We start from the raw sequence: 19,562 nt of genomic DNA on the forward strand, positions 1-19,562 counted from the left end.
GAATCAAGAGTCAGACAGTTAACTGACTGAGCCACCCAGGTGGCCCCAACCATATTCATTTTGAAGAGTTGGTGCAATTAGATGATGAATGAAATCTAAATTTAAAACCTTGGGGAAATTTATACCATTGTTATTACTACAATATTTAATGTACTCAGAAAATTATTTAATACATTAGGCCTTATAATGGCTTTCTTAAGTTTAAAGAAGGTTTTTTATTACTTTTAATGTATGTTTATTTTTGAGAGAGAGAGACACACACACACACACAGAGTGAGAAGGAGAGAGGCGGAGAGAGAGGGAGACCCAGAATCCAAAGTAGGCTCTAGGCTCTGAGCTGTCAGCACAGCTGCCTGTTGTAGGGCTTAAACTCGTGAACTGTGAGGTGGTGACCTGACCCAAAGTTGGACACTTAACAAGCTGAGCCACCCAGGTGCCCCTAAAGAAGCTATTTTAAAGCACTAGTTTCTGTAGTATCTTTAAGACACATTTGTGACTAAGATATTTCACAGGTGAAGAAAGTATATTTCTGTATTTGAGATGAAATTTACTGTATTTTTGTTTTTATTAGGTTACCTTATATGAATGTCACTCACAAGGAGAAATCCGGTTGTTGCAATCTTATGTGGATGCTGATGTATCCTTTCTTGGGTTTTATAATAACTTTGGCTAAAGAAATTTCAATAAGTATACCTAAATGAATTCCCTAAAGTTAAGGTTTGTCCTTTCTTTAACCAGTGCTACTCCTTTACTATCAGAAGAGATTCCTCACATTTAGTTTAATTTTCCTTATCTGTAAAAATTCATTTTAAGGCGGATATGAGGGAAGGGCAAGAGATGGCTGGCGGTGAGCATTGGATGTCCAGTAATAGATCGCTTCTTAGCTTAGCTTCCTTTTGGCTAAGATCGAGTGGGAACCCAATAATAGAAAATGATAGCGAGAGAGTAGCTAAAACCTCCTGTTACTTTGGCCTTGCATAAAGTTTTATCATGTCAGGGTAGTTATCTTGTTGAATTTGGGTTGATCAGAAGCTGTGACTGGGAGTCATCCTAAGTATTTGAACAGCAAAGCCTATAGGGGAAAAAATAAACATGCAATTTGTTTAAGAAATAAAATATTGCAAAACATGAATACATAAAGAAAAAGAAAGGTTTAAAAAGCCAAAAGGTCAAAGCTATTTCTTTTAAGATCCATTTGAAAAACTTAGCAAAAAAGAATAGGCAAGGGGATATTCAGTCTTCCATCATTTATGTGGAAAGAAGTGGTCTGTAGCCATATTGGGAAAGTTTCACAGGAAAAGGTGGAAAACTGAATAGTTCCTGATCTTTCTCTAGAGATGCATAGTCAGAAGTATTGGGCTAAAACAAGTGTCATCAAGTTACAGCGTATGGGGCTAGCTACTTGTTTGTGTAAGTAATGTTTTACCAGGACACAGCCATACCCATTCATTTACATAATATTCCTGGCCACTGTCAAATGACAGTTGAGTGAAAGCATATCTAAATAGTAATCAAATTGAGTAGAAGGACTGGTTTGTAAAAACTTGAACATTTCTTTGGAGGTTTCCTTGTACTATACTATAATCATTGACGTGTTTACTTTTCAAAAGCAAATTATATTTCTTAACTGGCATTTCTTAGGCTGATGAAAACTTTTACACTTGTGCATGGACATATGATAGCAATACAAGCCATCCTTTGCTGGCTGTTGCTGGATCTAGAGGCATAATTAGGATAATTAATCCCATAACAATGCAGTGCATAAAGGTGAGTTTTTTGGTTACATTGTAGATCTGCCCTTTTTTTGAATGCACACTTGTGAAAACTTATCATTGTTTAATTTAAAACTAGTGGTATCAGTATCTCTACAATTTTTAATTTGATTTGTAGTTTGCTTTTTGTTTTCTTTAGACAAGTCTTTTGAGAACTTTGTCACATTTAAATAATACAAATTAAGGAATAAGCAGGAAGTTTTTATTTGCAATTAAAAAAAAATAGAATAATTTTCCTCCTACCTTGCCTTATTCTGAGAGGCTCTAATGAACTATAGCTGAAGAGTAAGTCTTTTCTAAACATTTTAATTAGGAATATAAAGTCAAGGGCACCTTGTAAAGAACCAAAAGGTGAACCCTGGGAATTTGATGCTCAGAGAAGTTTTGCAGATCTCTTTTAACAGAAGTTTGTTAACCCTGGGGCACATTAGAATTACCCAGGGATCTTTTAAATCCTTGCCTGGGCCTCACCTAATCCAGTCAAATCCAAATACCTGCAGCTAGAACTTGAGTATCTTTTTTTTTTTTTTTTCTGTGGGGGAATTTTAATGTGCAGCCAGGGTTGAAAACCACTACTTTGAGTGAAACTGTTTTTCCATTCTCTTAAGATTAATGAGATAATTTATTGATTTAATGTGAAAGTTGAATGTTATAAATTTTTTGTAGCATTATGTTGGCCATGGAAATGCTATCAATGAGCTGAAGTTCCACCCAAGAGATCCAAATCTTCTCCTGTCAGTAAGCAAAGGTAAGAGAAGCAAATGTTTCTTTAGTCCTATTTATTTGGGAAGAAAAAAATTTTTAAGGTAGAGTTCTTAGGTTTAAAAAAAAGGCAGAACTTAAAAGGAATTTATAAAGCATGTTTTAGGTTATGCATTATGATCATCCTCACTTGAATTATTTTATTAAACGTTATTAATTTTAATGGCAGAACACCAAAGTTAAAACATTTTTAAGAATTTTTAAGTTTTACAAATCATCTTACCAGTCATGTAGTAAGAAATAATGTATCTGAAAATTGTTTTTCCCTGTGCATATAAAGTTTTTGTTTTGTAAAGGATCCTCTAATAGACATTCTTAAGATGCTATGTTCTCTAACATAAGCTCTTTGAAATATTTCCCATACTTATAAAGAGAAAGCCTTCTCTTGCTCTATATGCCTATATTGGCATTACACGTTTATTCAGGGTTCATTCAGGCCTCTTAATCATTTCTGAGCTCTCTGAAATGAGCTTGGCTTGTTCTTATTTCTGCATTCTGTTCTTGATTGCCTCTTTTCCTTTTACTTCTACATTATTATTCTACTCAAGCTTATTCTTTTTAAAGGTTTGTCAAAAAATAAAGGCTTATCAAACTTGTAATCTCTCCTCCCCCATCTGCTTATATTAAAAGATGTCTTCAAGTCAAAACTCTTACATGAAAATGTTTCAGTGTGATTTTTCTTTTAACCATCAAGGCTTAGGTTTAGAAATCGACACCTAAGAAGAGCTGACAGCTTTCCTCTGATAATAATAGCTGGGCTCAGGTATTTCTTTACAAGTGATAAAGAGCTCTTACAATTCAATAATAAAGACAAGTCTTAAAAAAAGGGTCAAAGGTTTTGAATAGACCTCTTTTAAAGAATACACACAGTTGTCCAGTGAACACATGAAAAGGTGCTCAGTACCATTTATTGTTAGGGAACTACAAATCAAAAACACAGTGAGACCACTTCACACTTAGTAGGATGACTATAATAAAAAAAACAGACAACATGTTGACTAGAACGTAGAGAAGTTTGAACCCCTCCATACATTGCTGATGGGAGCATAAAATGTACTCACTTTAAACAGTCTAGAACTTCCTCAAAAGTTAAACATAGAAATATACCACTTCTGTGTGTGTATATATGTAGTCAAGAGAAATTAAAATATGTGTCTGCACAAAAACTTGTACACAATTGGAATCAAAAAATAATTTTTTGTAGTAATGTTAATTTTCACTACTAAATAATTTATTACCTGCCGCCTCTTAGTGTTCCCTATGGAATAGGTTAATAGTCATGTATGGTATGGACATTTCCAGATTTCAGGCTGTACATTCATTTTTATATTAATATTGCTATGTATTTTGTTGCTAATGTTTAGGGGATGAGAGTACTCAAATTATAGTTCATATTTCTAAGAGGTCTATATTGCTATGAAAGTATGTTGTGATATATTTAGTTTTTAATCCTATTTTGGGTTTACTGTAGAAATCTCATAAATCTGCTCAGTCCCCTTCAACTGCTAAATGTGGATTCTCTGGAGGGAAAAACTTTAGTATCTTGTTCTATGACATAACATAAACTTTAGGACCACAGAAATAATTTCTTTTTGACCTTGAAAGTTTGAGCTCATACTTAGTTAAGTATACATGTTGACGTAAATATTTTTAAGTTGGTATATAATTGGATTCTGCATAGTCCTCACTGTGCATAACTTAATTCCAAACTTCTATAGTTTTTACTTCTTTAAAGAGGTTTTGAAAGTTCAGAGTAAATGACTAAAGTCCATTTTAATTTTTTTTATGTCTATACTAGATCATGCTTTACGATTATGGAATATCCAAACAGACACTCTGGTGGCAATATTTGGAGGCGTAGAAGGGCACAGAGATGAAGTTCTAAGTGCTGTAAGTTGAAAGCTGCAGGGCAGTGACCTTCAGGTATACAGAGCTACAGAGCTCTGAACAGTCCCCATGGAACTCTTATATAAGAAAGCATATCGAATGTTTGATATAGCCTGCCAGGCACTCATTTCATTTACTTGTGATATAACAAGGTTTTTAGCTTACAGATGAAAGAATAAAGCAAGTAAGGCTCTTTGTGTTTTATCTGTACTCTTGCACTTTATACCAGTACCTGGATTCTCATGAAAGAATACCTTGAACTTGTTCAATCAGGAATCACCAGGCTAACTTTTGCTTTGCTGTTTCTCAGTCATTAAAGAAAAAGTTAAGCTAGTTAGCAATTGAGATCAATTTTCATCTTTTACTTGAAGTTGAAATACAAGGTCCTTTTTTAGGAAACCGTTTCATTATGTTTAAACTGAGTTTTAAATAACTCATTGATGTCATGTAATCTTAATGTATTATAATCTGTTGACCCATTTTAATGATACGATGCTAGTATTTTCACATTTTTACATTATTTTTGCTTTACTTATGTTCCATTTATGGCTTATTTAGTGGTTTTACAACTCTTCAGTGTTTTATTAAACATGTAAAGGAGCACCATGTTTTGAAGCAGGTACCATTTTAATTGGAAGTACTAAATATTCCTGTAGTTGGAGTTTGTATGCTTTGTGAGAATCATAGCTACCTTCAGCTCCCTTGTCACCTTGAATTTTCTAAAAGTTGCAGCAGCACTCTCCCATCTGGTCTTCTCTGTCTTAAGAACCATGACTACCATCCTTTTTTAAGAATTATAAATTAGAGCTACTGGCTCTAAGGGTGTCTTATTGATGTTGACAGTGAGGTAATTAGAAGTAGAAGCAACCAGACTTCTGAATTCAGTAAATACCAAACCTAAAGCCCGGAGGCTTTTGTAAAACAGTGTTCATGGTCAATTTGAAGGTTAAATTAAGATAAATACCTAGATTAATAAGGAAGATACCCTCCTCCATAAATAGAACTCTGCACTGTTCTTTTTTTTTTTTAAGATTTTATTTTTAAGTAATCTGCATCAAGTATGCACCTTGAGCTCGCAACCCTAAGATCAGAGTTGCATGCTCTACCAGCTGAGCTAGCTAGGCACCCTTCTACTGTTATTTCTTAAAATGAGAGCAGGAGAGTCTGTTTCTCTTCTTTATAACACAGGAATTCTACAAGAAGGATTCACGTGTGAGATTTTCATTGACATATGAATCACGTACTAAATTAAAGAGCATCTCTGTGCCTCACTGTTTTATGAAATAAGGTGAATAAGGTTGTTATACTGGATGATCTGTTATCTGTCTTAACAATTAGTAGATAGCAAATGAAAAAGTTAAAATATGTTATTTCCTTTTTTTGGACCTTTTTAAAAGTGAAGTTAAAACTAATGTTAACTCTGAAGTATTTTGGCTTAGATATACAGATAAAGCAAAATTTTCAATTGTTTAAAGACTCATTGTATAGTTTCATATGCAGCTGTCAATTTCATTATTTAATAGACAAAACAGACTTACTCAGGTCTTTGCATCATAGAGTAATTACTTTCCTTCTGCATTCTATTTACCTTCAAAATTAAGCAAAGGGACTATTTAAAGATAATTGAATAGATAAAGCTAAATTCAAACAACTTACTTTCTTGACTTAACATAAGCTCATATACACAGTGGTGACAAATCAGTTGAAATTAAATCTTGAAAGCAGTAACAGCTCTGACTTACGGGCTACGTAGATGAAATTCAAAGTGTTTGTGACTTGAAATACAATTTTCACTACTCTGTACATCAGATGAAAATTGGATAGTCTAATTTGGGCAATTCTGTATAAACTATTTTGTTTTACATACAGGATTATGATCTTTTGGGTGAAAAAATAATGTCCTGTGGTATGGATCACTCTCTTAAACTTTGGAGGATCAATTCAAAGAGAATGATGAATGCAATTAAAGAATCTTATGATTATAACCCAAATAAAACTAACAGGTAAAAATTGCGCTATTTAAAACGATTTGTTATTTCACGTGGTTGGATTGGTGATGCGTTTTACTTTATCCAAAATTTTTACATAATCCCCTAAGATTAAGTTTAGAAGCCCTTTTTAACAACTTTAAGGTATAATTTACATACCATAAAATTTACTGATTTTAAATGGAAGCCCTTTGCTTTTAGTCTGTGTTTGTGGCTCATTTTTCATAATTCCTTTAAATTGTGTTTTCTTCCTAATTTAGTAGCATGTTTCACTTATTTAGGTATGCGTATGCTTGGCTTTTTACATTATAACAATGATAAGCTGCTTAAACTTGCTGTGGGATAAAGAGCCTTTCTTAATAATGTTACTAGCATTCTTTGTCAACACTAAATTTTAAGTCAAGACAGTAAATCTTGATTTTTTAAATGGGTTTCCTGGCTTTGATTCCTGATAATGTAATTCTTTCCTTTAAATGATGATCCCTTTTTTAGATGGAGAAATTTTCAAAAGCAGGAAGCTGCTTCATGGGATTATGAGTGGGGAGTTTTCTCAATATATATATTTTTTTATATTTTAAATAATCTCTATACCCAACATGGAGCTTAAACCTACGACCCCAAGATCAAGAGACACACACTCCACCCATTGAGCCAGCTAGGCGATCCTCTTTTTTTTCTTTTCAAAAAATTCATTTTTGAAATGCTTCACTTGCAATCTATTTTAGAAATGCTTAAATTCTTAAATTTTGTTTAATGTTTGAGAGAGAGACAGAGTGCCAAGCAGGGCAGGGGCAGAGGAAGAGGGAGGCACAGAATCCAATGGAGAGCTCAAACCCATGAATCCCGAGATCAGAACTGAGCTGAAGTAAGATGCTTAATAAACTTGAGCCACCCAGGCACCCCTGAAAGAAATGCTTCAATTCTTTAATTCAATAACTATCTTTTCAGAATCTGATCAGGCTGCTCACTATACCTATCATAAATCTGCATATGTTAACTTTGCACTTTTGTTTGAGCAAAGAGCTAGCATTTATTTTCTGGTTATCAAACCGGATTATTAATAGGTTATCAGTTAAATTTATAACCATCAACAAACATTTCAGTGCACTAACATTTGTGAGACCTCAGTGGCCTCTGAAAATTTGTTCAGCTTTCACATTTCTCTTTTAGAACCCCAGGGGTTAGTATAATATTAAATTTATGTTTTTATATTTTCTAGAGTTCTGGAATAAATAGAAATTGTATTTCACAGTTTACAGAAAGTAACACTGAGTTATGCCGGTCTTTAGAGGTTTAAGCATAGATTATAATATTTATTTGGCTAAAAAGCAATTAACATTTATAGCAGAGTTAAGAATTTATATCAGATCAATAACATTTTAATGTTTTGATAAAGAAAAGCTCCCAGAATTGGAATTGGAAGGAATGTATGAGAGGATTCAACCCAGTATCCTTTCTTACTTATGCGGGAAAAGTAAAAAGGACACGTTGAATTCCCAAGACACAACTAATTCATGGCATATCATTCTTGTATAGTTATTTCAATTTAAAACTGAATCACTAGATTAGAAATGTTAAGTATATTTTTAATTGTAGAGCTGGTAGTATGTAGTCTTCTCACAGACATCTTTAAACAAAAAAATAGTATGTTTTACTTTCCCAAATACAGGAAAAGTCTTATTAAAAGCCAGATTCCTTTCAGATACCATTGTCAGAAATTGTTACTTAAAGCAGGACTCTTATCTAACCTTCTCTTTAGCAGCCTTTGGAATGATGTGTCATTGTTCTAGACAGATGATCTTTTGAAATAATCTAGATATATTGACTTTCATAGACTGTTAATGCTTAACTTTAAAAGATTGAGTAGATAGCTTATATTTATTAAAGTTTTATACATCTGCAAGTGAAAAACAGTGTGATTCTACTATCCTTTTTTCTTTTAACTTTTGACATTTCCATTTCAGGCCATTTATTTCTCAGAAAATTCACTTTCCTGACTTTTCCACCAGAGACATACATAGGAATTATGTCGATTGTGTGCGATGGTTAGGTGATTTGATACTTTCCAAGGTATGCTAACTGCTGTTAAGCTGTACTTCTGTGAGTTGGAACTTTGCAGGCAGCACAGTTTTTTCATACAGTTTGGTAAATTGGATGGCAGATGGGAAATTCCTCTTTTTTTTCCTTGAAGTCTCATAGATATGGAAACTTGTTTTAGGCATAAAACATCCTGATGAATTATTTTAACTTGTGCTGTAACAATAGGAAAATGTTCACTTGTGAGATGATACTCTTTTCTGATATCTGATGTTATGAAATAACCCAATTTCTAAAGCCAGTAGTGGTGTTTTTGGTATGTTTGTGTCCATTTCGGTAAATTTGTATTTAAAAAAACAAGACAGCTGGGGATGGCTATGGGCTGTAGTTTGCCAACCCCTGATCTCTAATGTGTTGATGTATATTTACATTTTTTTTTGCTGATAATTTAGAGTAGTTGTTGGTGATGTTATCTGAACATTTAGGATTGTCATATTTGGAAAAAATGCTATCCCTCTTTTCTTGATGTGGATTTCAGGGCATTTCATATTTTCTTGGGTAGAGCCTGACTTTTTTTCCTTGGCCTTCCAGGTATAGTTTTTCCTTTTTTTTTAACTTTTGATCTTGAAATAATTAGATTGACAGTAAGTTTCAAAAAAAGTAGAGAGGTCCCATATTGCCCTTCACCCGATTTCTTCCACATACATGTCACATAACTATAACACAATATCAAATTTAGGAAATTGACATTGTACAATATGTGCATATAGTTCTGGGTCATCATTTTATCATATGAATTTTGTCAGTTCAAGAATGTTACTGTATGGGGCCTTTTAAGATTGGTTTTTCTCACTCAGTATAATGCCATCCAAGTTGTGTGTATCCGTAGTTTTCCCTTAATATTGCTTCGTAGTATTCCATGGTATGGATATATCACAGTGTATTTAACTGATCATTTATTGTAGGACATTTTGGTCCTTTGCAGTTTGGGGCTATTACAAATAAAGCTGCTAATGAACAATCGTGTACAGGTTTTTTTTTTTTTTTTTTTTTGCAGACTTAAGTTTTCATTTCTCTGGGATAAATACCTAGAATGACAATTGCTGGGTCATGGTTAAGTTTGTTTAGTTTTTTAAGAAACTGCCAAACTATTTTCCAGAGTGGCCGTGCCATTTTACATTCCCACCAGCAATGTATGAAAGATCCAGTGTCTCCGAATCTTCGCCGGCATTTGGTATTGTCACTATTTTTTATTTTAGCTGTTCTGATAGGTGTGTAGTGATATCTCATCGTGGTCTTAATTTGCATTTCCCTGATGGCTAGTGATGTTGAACATCTTTTTCATGTGCTTATTTACCATCCATAAATCCTTTTCGATGATGTCTCTTCATACCTTTTGCTCATTTTCCAATTGGATTGGTTTTGTGTTTTATTGTTGAGTTTTGAGAGTTCTTAATATAATCTAAGTATGAATCCTGTGTCAGATATGTAGTTTGCAAAAATCTCTTCCAGTCTGTAGCTTATCTTTTCATCCTCTTAACAGGGTCTTTTGCAGAGCAAATGTTTTTAATTTGACAAATTTCAATTTATTGAATTTTGTTTGAAGAAAATTATTTTATGGATTGTGCTACTGATGTTATATTCAAAAGCTCTTCATGCCCCAGACCCTAAAGATTTTTTTCCTGTGTTTTCTTCTTTTATGGTGTTACATTTTATATTACATGTATGATCTATTTTGGGTAATGCCATTTGTGTATGAGGTTTAGGTAGTAGTTCAGTTTTTGCCTGTGGATATCCAGTTATTCACCATTTGTTGAAAAGCTACTCTTTCTGTTTTGAACTGTTTTTGGACCTTGGTCAAAAATTGTTTGGCCCACCTGTATGAGGCTCTTTCTGGTTTTTCTCTTCTATTTTCCTCTACCACTGCTATATACAGTCTTGGTTACTGTGGCTCTATAGTAGGTCTTGGAATTGGTTAAGTGATTTCTTCCATTTTATTCTTTTTAAAACTTGTTTTAGCTATTTTGATTCCTTTGACTTTACATTTAAATTTTAGAATAATCTTTCCTACATGTTATAAAAAATCTTGCCAGGAATTTTATGGGCAGGGAAGATTTTGATTGGTATTATGTTAAACTTCTATATCAGTTTGGCTGAGGATTATCTTTGCTCTGCTCTCCAGTCCATGAACATAGTATGTCTCTCCATTTATTTAGATCTTCTTTAATCTAAAGTCCTGTATGTGCTTCATTACATTTATACCTAAGCATTTCTCTTTTTTGTGATTATAAATGATATTCATTATTTCTATGTGTTTATTGCTAGTGTATAGGAATGCAGTTGATTTTTACATATTGACCTTGAATCCTGTGACCTAGTTCTCTAAGAGGGATTTTTGTCAAGTACTTAGGAATTCTTAACATCGGTCTAGACCATCATGTTTTCTGCAGATAGGGATAGTTATATATTTTCCTTTCTGTTCTTGCCTTACTGTACTGGCAAACTTCAGTTCTATGTTGAAGAGCAGTGTTAAGATCGAATGTTCTTGACTTGTTTCTGCTGTTACAGGGGAAAGAATTCAGTCTTTCACAATTAGCTGTTTTTTTGTAGATGTTCTCTATCAAGTTGAGAACTGTCCTCCTTGCTAATTTTTTGAGAGTTTTATCATGAATGCATGTTGAATTTTTTATCAGTTGGTATGATTATGTGGCTTTTCTTCCTTAGCCTGTTGATGCAGTATATTTCTTTCTTTTTTTTTTAAATGTGTTTATTTTATTTTGAGAGACAGAGAGTGGGCGGGGGTGGGGGGAGAGAGAGAGGGAGACACGGAATCAGAAGCAAGCTCTAGGCTCTGAGCTGTCAGCACAGAGCTTGATGCGGGATTTAAACCCAGGAACCATGAGATCATGACCTGAGCCAATGTCGGACCCTTAACCAGCTAAGCCACCCAGGTGCCACAATGCAGTGTATTTCTTTCTTTCTTTCTTTTTCTTTTTTAAATTTTATTTACTTTGAGAAAGAGAAAGTCTGTGTGATTGGGGAAGGGGCACAGAGTGGGGGAGAGAGGATCCCAAGCAGTCTGCTCTGAGCCACCCACGTGTCCTGTCATTGTTTTTTTTTTTTAATACTCATCCAGTCCTGTATCCCTGGAATAAGTTTATTTGATCATAGTGTATAATTTTTTATATATGTTGCTAATGGTTGATTGTTAAATATTTCTGTATTTGTGTTCTTGAGACTGTGGTAGTAGTCTGAAACTTTTTGTAGTGTCTTTGTCTGGTTTTCCTATTGGTAATACTGGCTTTGGCTTTATAAAATGAATTGGGTAGTTTTCCCTCCTATTTTATGGAAGAAATTATATAGAATTGATGTTAATTCTTCATAAATGGTTGTTAGAATTCTCCAATTAAATCATCAGGGCCTAGAAATTTTTGAAGGAGAGTTTTAACTGTATCATATTGCATAAACTGTGGTAATTTGTGCTGTTTGAAGAATTGGTCCATTGTATCTAAAATAAAGTTTATGTGTACAGTTGCTTGTAGTGTTCTTATTGCCCTTTTGATAACTGGAAGGTCTCTACTGATCGCTCTTCTTTATTCCTGAAATTGGTAATTTATTGTCTTCCTTTTTTGTTGATCATGGTAGGGACTCATCAATTTTTTTTATCTCTTCTTCCTCTTGTTTCCCGTTAGTCTATAGAGTTGAGACTTTTCTAAAATAAGTATTAGATGCTATAAAATTTCCTGTCAGCACTGCTTTAGCTGCATTTCAGTAATGTTGATACCAAGTGTGTTGAGTTTATGGGTGTTGGAGATTTTCTTGTTATCTTTCTATTAATGATTTCAGTTTGATTCCATTGTGGTCAGAGCATACTCTTTATGATTTGGGTTCTTTTAAACTTTTTGAGATTCATTTTATGACCCTATCTTAGGTATATGTTCCATGGGAGCTTGAAAAGAATGTGCATTTCTGTTTGTGTGTAAGTTCTGTAAATGTGAGTTAAGTGCTCTTATTGATGACATGGTTGAATTCCATATCTTCACTGATTTTTCTATCTACATTATCAATTACTGAGAGATGGGGACGTCTCCAGGTGTAATTGTGGATTTTTCCCATATTGCTTTCAGTTTCATGATGTTTTGCTGCTCTGTGAGTTGCTTGTTAACTGCTTGGTGATTGTATCCTTTAATTTTTTTTTTTCTTTTATCTGGGTTTTTCCCCTAGTTTCCTATAGGTTATATGAACAAATTTTTTTTAGTAGGCTCTACACCTAATGTGGGGCTTGACTCAGAACTCCTATATCAGGAGTCACGTGCTCTACTGACTAAACCAGCCAGGCACCCCTATGTGAACATTTTTTTAGAGTTCCATTTTGATTTATCTGTAGTATTGAGCACCTATTTTGTTATCTTTTGTTATATATATTATGTATTTTTGTTATGCTATCTATAAGAAAGTCACTTTAGGTATAAAATAGTGTCGAGTAGAAGTAAAACATTGTCTGAAAATTTGTCTTAAAAAATAACTTGCAAACATAAGTATAAGTACATATTTCCCTAACCAGTCTGTCTACCGTATAGCAACATTTTACCACTTCACACGAAGTATGGAAACCTTATTTCCCTGTATATCACTTTGTCCTCCATTTACAGTATAATTGTCATAAATATTCCCTTTATACTTGAGAACATCAAAAGTATTACCATTTTTGCTTCAACCATCAAACATAACTTTAAAACTCCAGAGGGAAAGGAAGGTATTGTATTTACTCATTTTGTTTTTTCCATTTTTCTTTCTTCCATCCTGATTTTCCAAGATTGTTTCTTACATTATTTCTTTTATGTTTATAAAAGTGCCCTGTAACCATTCTTTTAGGGCAGGTCTACTTGTAACAAATTCTTAATTTTTCTTTATCTGAAAATGTCCTCATTTCTCCTTCATTCCTGAAAGGTACATTCGCTCATTATAGGGTTTTATGTTAACAATTCTTTTCTTTTAACATTTGAAAAATGTTGTACTCCCTCTTTCCAGGGTCTGTGGTTTCTGATAAGATACCTGACATCATTGCAATTGTTTTTCTCCTAAACATAGGTGTTCTATCTTCACTGTTTTCAGAATTTTTATTTTTCTTTTTAATTTTCAGAAGTTTGAATGTGATGTGCCATGATATGGATTTGAGTTTATCTTTTGGGGTTTATTCACCTTGAATTTGTAGTAGATTTATGTCCTCTGGGGACCCAGTTTGCCCCAGATTTGGAAACAATGTTTGTGTCATCTCAGGGTTGTTATTTATTGTCTTTTAGCATTAATTAAAATTGAGATTTTTTTTAAGATTCTTGGTATGGCAAGTGAAATTTTATTGAGATCTGGATATTTTAAGTATTATACAAGACTCTGGGTCTTTTTTATTTAAATCTTTTGCAGCAGGCTTCCTCTGATAAATTTTCAGCTGGGGAGGGGAGCACTGCTTTATGATTGGCAGGTGGTGGGGCAAGTCCAGATGAGAATGTCTCAGTACTGTTTCCCAAGTGGTCTCCACTGACCGTAGGGTTTGGGCTGGTGGTAAATATGTTAATGTCTGCTGGGCCTCCTCTGAGACCATCCCAGCTGGAGAGGAGGGGAGTTAACTCATTATGGTGAGGGATAGGGGGGTCACATATGCACTTGAGTTGCATAGTTAACCACCTGAGAAGTGCTCCCCACTGGGCCTTTTCTGGTTCACTGGAGGGTAGGCCCACAGTTTTTTGTTTTTTGTTTTTCCCTGTAGTGTTTTGCTGTAGTAGAGTGTTTGAAATGTTCTCTCTTGCTATGTTGCTATCTTCCTGCTTCTTTGGCTAGAGAGAACAGGCTTTTGTTGGAATTTCTTTGGCTGTTACCTGTTAGTATTGGGGAGTTGCTGCCTTCTCTAGTATCCAGTCTGGGGCACGTAAATGAGGCAGAAGAAAATGAAGCAACTCAATGTCCTTCATGTCCCAAGGTTCCTAACCCGTCTGTCTTCTCTGTGCCTTTTAGAGTCTTATGTTTGCTTTATATTTGATACTTAGTTTTTCAAGCTACAGTGAAGATAAATAGGGGAAAATACATTTACTCTATCATTTTGAGAGTAAAAGTAAAAAGCCACCAGCTCTAAAATTTCTATTCTTAGAACTTAATCAGACAATAATAAAGGATTTCTGCATTTTAGGTTTCAAGAAGCTGACCTGAATAAACTATATTGGCGGTCTTAAATCTATTTCTACATCAGAATCACTGGGAGAACATTGTAAAAATAGATTCCTAGGCCTCACTCCTGGAGATTCTAAATCTGACACTAGGACCTGGGAGTTTGTAATTTTAAAAAGCTCTCTACATGATTTTCAAGTGTAGTCATCTGTTAGACTTGTCAAATTCTCTTTACCTTCTTAAGTTTTAGTTCTCCATGAGGGGACTCTACTAATTAAGGATCCTTTACCGGTGCAATCAGTGACAAGCACTTGAAGAGCTGTGTTACAGTTCTTCTGCTTTGGCCTTCCTTTGTACAGGTTCTTGTTCAGTAAGGTTGGGACCAACATGAGTCTTTTGAGGGAAGAATACAGGCTATCAGTCCACTTGTGCACTTAGTTATCAGAGTAGGTGATCTCCAGGGTACTTTACAGTAAAGAACTTGTGTATCATATATACAGCCATGTGGTGTCAAATGATCTAAAAAAAAAAAAAAAAGGCAGAGAAGGAAAAAAAGGATGTTGTCTCCTCCCTAATCTTCCTGTGGCCCTGCTGTTAAACTTTTTTGTATGTCAGTAAACTTGACAGAGCTGCCATATGTGACTGTGTAGGCTGTGTCCTGTAAAACTCCAGGAGGCACTCTTTACCTACACAGTTGAGATACTGAGCTGGATAATTTTTTTTTATGAGAGGGGCCATCCTGTACATTGTACGATGTTCAGCAACATCTCTGGTCTCTCCCTACTAAAGGCCAAGGGCATTGCTGAATGTCCCTTAATTGGGACACCACTGACCTATATAATGTGAACACAGTGCCCACTGTGTTGTAGTTTTTTCTTCCATTGTATTCTTTACTGCTTGCTGCTTACCTAGGATGTGTGCAAATATATGATGTTACAGGATAGGAAAGGTGTAACTTAGTGTTTCAGTCCTATGCCCATATCAATGTCTTGATGTTAAACCACTGCATTTAATTGCCTTTTATTATAATCTGATCTCTAAGCAGGGGACACATTGACGAGCCATCTATTTGTAATTTTAACCTTTGCTGTAAAACACTCAAATCTCTGGATGCCAGATTATCTAGGGCTGAATTTGGTTTGGAAGATAAATTGTGACTTCAAAATGAATATTCCAGATAATATAATGCTTTTGGGTATTGTTAAATTCTGTTGATAATATGACTTCTTGTCCTCAAGTGTGGGCAGTGACTCCAAATATAACTGAATGCATATCACTGTATTTAGTAGATATATAACAGGTTTTGTCAGTTCTAAAAAGATAATAGAGAAAAAAAGGCTTTTTAAAAATTATATATTTAAAATTCAGTTCTATATGTAACGTATCTTTTTTTTCTCATTTCTCTCTCTTTTAAAGTCTTGTGAAAATGCCATTGTGTGCTGGAAACCTGGTAAAATGGAAGATGATATAGACAAAATTAAACCCAGTGAGTCTAATGTGACTATTCTTGGGCGATTCGATTACAGCCAGTGTGACATTTGGTACATGAGGTTTTCTATGGATTTCTGGCAAAAGGTAGCAATATATTTTTACATTTTCAAATTACTTAAGACCATTATAACTTAACTTTTATGTTGCACATCCATGTTCACATTCCTCTAAGAATCTACCTCAGTGTTCTATATTGATTACTTTGGCTTTTGATGTTTATTCTACCTTCGTGGGTCTACACACCATCTGCAGTGCTTATTATAAATGCAGTTGAGAGGTGTCAATCATGGCAGTGAGGTGTTTTTCTATAACGTGTTACTAAGATTTAATGTTTTGGTGATTAGAATCTTAACCTTTATAAGTAGCTTTTTTTATAGAAAAACTTAGTGAAAAATCAACATAGGGGCAAAGTATCTAAAATTTAAAGAGATTGGTGTTAGGATTCTGTAGTAACAAATTACTTGGGTATTTATTTCTCTAAGAAAGCTTTGGAGGAGCTGTCTGTAGTTTTTGCTACAGTTCTTTAAGGCAGAATAGATACATGCTAACAATGTAACTTATAACGTCCTTCATAGGGGTGCCTGGGTGGCTTAGTCGGTGGCTTAGTCAGTTAAGCTTCCGACTTTGGCTCGGGTCATGATCTTGCTCGCTGGTAAAATGGAATCTTGCTCGCGCCTTGTGAGTTCGAGCCCCACGTCAGGCTCTGTGCTGACAGCTCAGAGCCTGGAGCCTGCTTTGGATTCTGTGTCTCCCCTACCTCTTTCTGCCCCTCCCGCCCCCGCCCCCCCCCACCCCCCCGCTCACGGTCTGTCTCTCAAAAATAAACATTAAAAAATTTTTTTTAATAAGGTAAAAAAAAAATAAAGTCCTTCATAAATTGCAGAATGCCTTCTGATTACTCAAGGTATTTTTGTGAGTTATTAGTTGCCCTTAACCCCATTTACAAATCAGAAATTTAAGATGCAAAGAAATAATTATGAGCACGGCCATAAGCTGGAGCTGAGGTTTTTTTGCAGTTATGAGTATGTCTTAGGAATGCTTGAATACTTTATAGCCTATTTTAATAATTTGATATTTAAAAAAATATGTTTATACAGATGCTTGCATTGGGTAATCAGGTTGGCAAACTTTATGTTTGGGATTTAGAAGTAGAAGATCCTCATAAAGCCAAGTAAGTATTTAGAAATTTTATTGCTAATTCCTGCCCTTTTCACAGTTGTTATACCAATATAGAAGAAGTAATTGATACTTGCGGTACCACCCTTAAATCATTTTGACATTTAAATATCTCAAGTTATTTTAAAGCATTTATCTTTTATCATAGTGACTGGTTATCATGAGTACCTTGGTGACAGGTTACTTTTTTAAAAAAAAAAAATTTAAAGTGTACCCCAATTTTATGAAAATTGAGATTGAACTCTTAGTGATGTTTTCAATGCTTCCTATAGGACTTGGAACATCTATTAGTTTCCTAATTCACTGGTTTAAGGTAGATACAGCATTTTCTGTGAATGGCATTTAACCTGTTGTCTTGTTTTCCCCTAGATGTACGACACTGACTCATCATAAGTGTGGTGCTGCTATTCGACAAACCAGTTTTAGCAGGGATAGCAGTATTCTGATAGCTGTTTGTGATGATGCCAGTATTTGGCGCTGGGACCGACTTCGATAAGACACTTTCTCCCAATCAAAGCTAGAGCGCGGTTTTTCTGTAGAATAGATTAATGTATCTTGCTAGTAAAGGCACATAGAGCATTTAGAGTTGTCTTTCGGCATTCAATCAGGCTGAGCTGAATGTAGTGTTGTTTACATTGTTTACATTCTTTGTACTGTCTCCTGCTCAGACTCTACTGCTTTTAATAAAAATTTATTTTTGTAAAGCTTTGTGTTTATTTTCATTGTGATAAAAAGAAATGTTGAAAGTAATGAAGGTACTCCCTTCTTCTAATTATCATTTTTGTAGTTCTTTTACCTGAAGAAAGCTATATAAGGTAGTAACTACATGTAAGTTCTAGAAGCAAAGTGAATTTTAAGTTTTGACTCTGCAATTATGAGCTGGACTAGGTAACTTAGCATCTCCCTCAGTTTTCTCTTTTGTGAAACAGGGATAAGAATACCTACTTCATAGGGTTATTAAGAATCAAATGATTGTATACATGTGAAGCAACCAGAATAGTACTTGATATACACTAAACCCTAAATACATGACTCATTTTTACTGGCAATTATATTACCTACATCTTTGTATTTCTTCCTTAGTAATTTATATTAAATTTAAAATTTAGAGTTGGAACAGATGATTTAATTAAGCTGTCTGCACTATTAAATACTGCTATTTGGTTTGCAGCTAGACCATTAGTAATGTGAGTGGCTATATTACCATTAGAGCAAGTGAGGAGAGGACATAAGCTTGAATGCAGGGGGTGAAAAATGAAAGAAATGAAGAGTATGTACAGTGTTACTGTCTGCTTTTCTGGAAAGGTATTGCTTAAGAGAAGTAGATTGAAGGAATCAGACTTGAGAGTAGTTGGTTATTTTGTTCCAAACAAGGTCCTTTGTATATACTTATGAACAGGAAGCAGCAGCAAGAATGAGATTGACATAAAAGACCAACCAGACAGTTAGGACCAACATGGCATGTGGAGGAGCTAACCTGAAGCAGAGGGAATGAAGAAAACCTGAGTGATCATAAGATAGGATGTGAAATGAGAAGAGCCAGTATAAAATATGACTGAATTTTGTCAAGTTTTTGAGATTATAAGTTTGTTTTTATAAATCCTCTGCATTTCCATGAATATATCTGTATTTGATACTTTTTTGGATGTGTTCATTGATTCTGGTTTCTTGCTATTACTGTAAACAGTATTTTGAATAACAGCTCAATACACAAGTATTTCTATGTTCATCTGTCAGAATTAGTTAATGAAAGGGTATTTTTATTATAATTGTACCAGATTCACTTGCTCAAACAGTATATGTTAGTACCCATTTCACTTTTGTTATTAGCTCCTATGTATATCTCTATAGATTAACTATTTTTTGTAAACAGCTAGGGAGTAAGTATTTAAGGCTTTGTGGGCCGTACAGTCTCTGTCACATTCAGTCAATTCTGCTACTATAGTGTGAAAGCAACTCTACACAATATGTAGACAAATGGGCCTGACTGTGTTCCAATAAAGTGAATAAAAACAGGCAGTAGGCCATATTCAGCTCACAAATTATAGTTTGCCTGCTCTTGTTGTGGATACTATTAAAACAGTCACAGAGGCTCCTGAGATTGCTGAAAATTTAGGTCAAATAGCTCACAAAGATCATCAAATAGACAATGAAGCAAGTGCTATGACTGATGATTGGAATAGTACATAATCTACTTAAGAGCACTACAGATTCCAGAGACGAGTTAATCAGGAAATGTAAAAGCACATTTAAAATTGCCTCTCTGTCTACTTTACCCTTGCTTTCT

At 34.4% G+C, this 19,562-nt stretch overlaps 1 protein-coding gene across 5 annotated transcripts in view; it reads left to right on the plus strand.

Moving 5' to 3' along the window:
* EED (embryonic ectoderm development) overlaps positions 1–17,979 on the plus strand; it is a 29,407-nt gene extending 11,428 nt beyond the window's left edge. For 3 of the 5 annotated variants that reach the window (XM_029956823.1, XM_029956825.1, XM_029956827.1), the window contains 10 exons: positions 572–637; positions 1,642–1,767; positions 2,439–2,520; positions 4,333–4,424; positions 6,291–6,424; positions 8,374–8,479; positions 9,606–9,680; positions 16,025–16,183; positions 17,197–17,270; positions 17,645–17,979. In XM_029956823.1, the coding sequence (XP_029812683.1) occupies positions 572–637; positions 1,642–1,767; positions 2,439–2,520; positions 4,333–4,424; positions 6,291–6,424; positions 8,374–8,479; positions 9,606–9,680; positions 16,025–16,183; positions 17,197–17,270; positions 17,645–17,771 (1,041 nt within the window). In that variant the 3' untranslated portion in view covers positions 17,772–17,979. Of the gene's footprint in view, positions 1–571; positions 638–1,641; positions 1,768–2,438; positions 2,521–4,332; positions 4,425–6,290; positions 6,425–8,373; positions 8,480–9,605; positions 9,681–16,024; positions 16,184–17,196; positions 17,271–17,644 lie in introns of those variants that run through there. The other 2 variants (XM_029956824.1, XM_029956826.1) reach the window with 2 other exon arrangements.
* The last annotated feature ends 1,583 nt before the right edge of the window (positions 17,980–19,562 follow it).

The sequence above is a fragment of the Suricata suricatta genome, chromosome 11 (genome assembly GCF_006229205.1).
Source record: "Suricata suricatta isolate VVHF042 chromosome 11, meerkat_22Aug2017_6uvM2_HiC, whole genome shotgun sequence".
Classification (NCBI taxonomy): Eukaryota; Metazoa; Chordata; class Mammalia; order Carnivora; family Herpestidae; genus Suricata; species Suricata suricatta.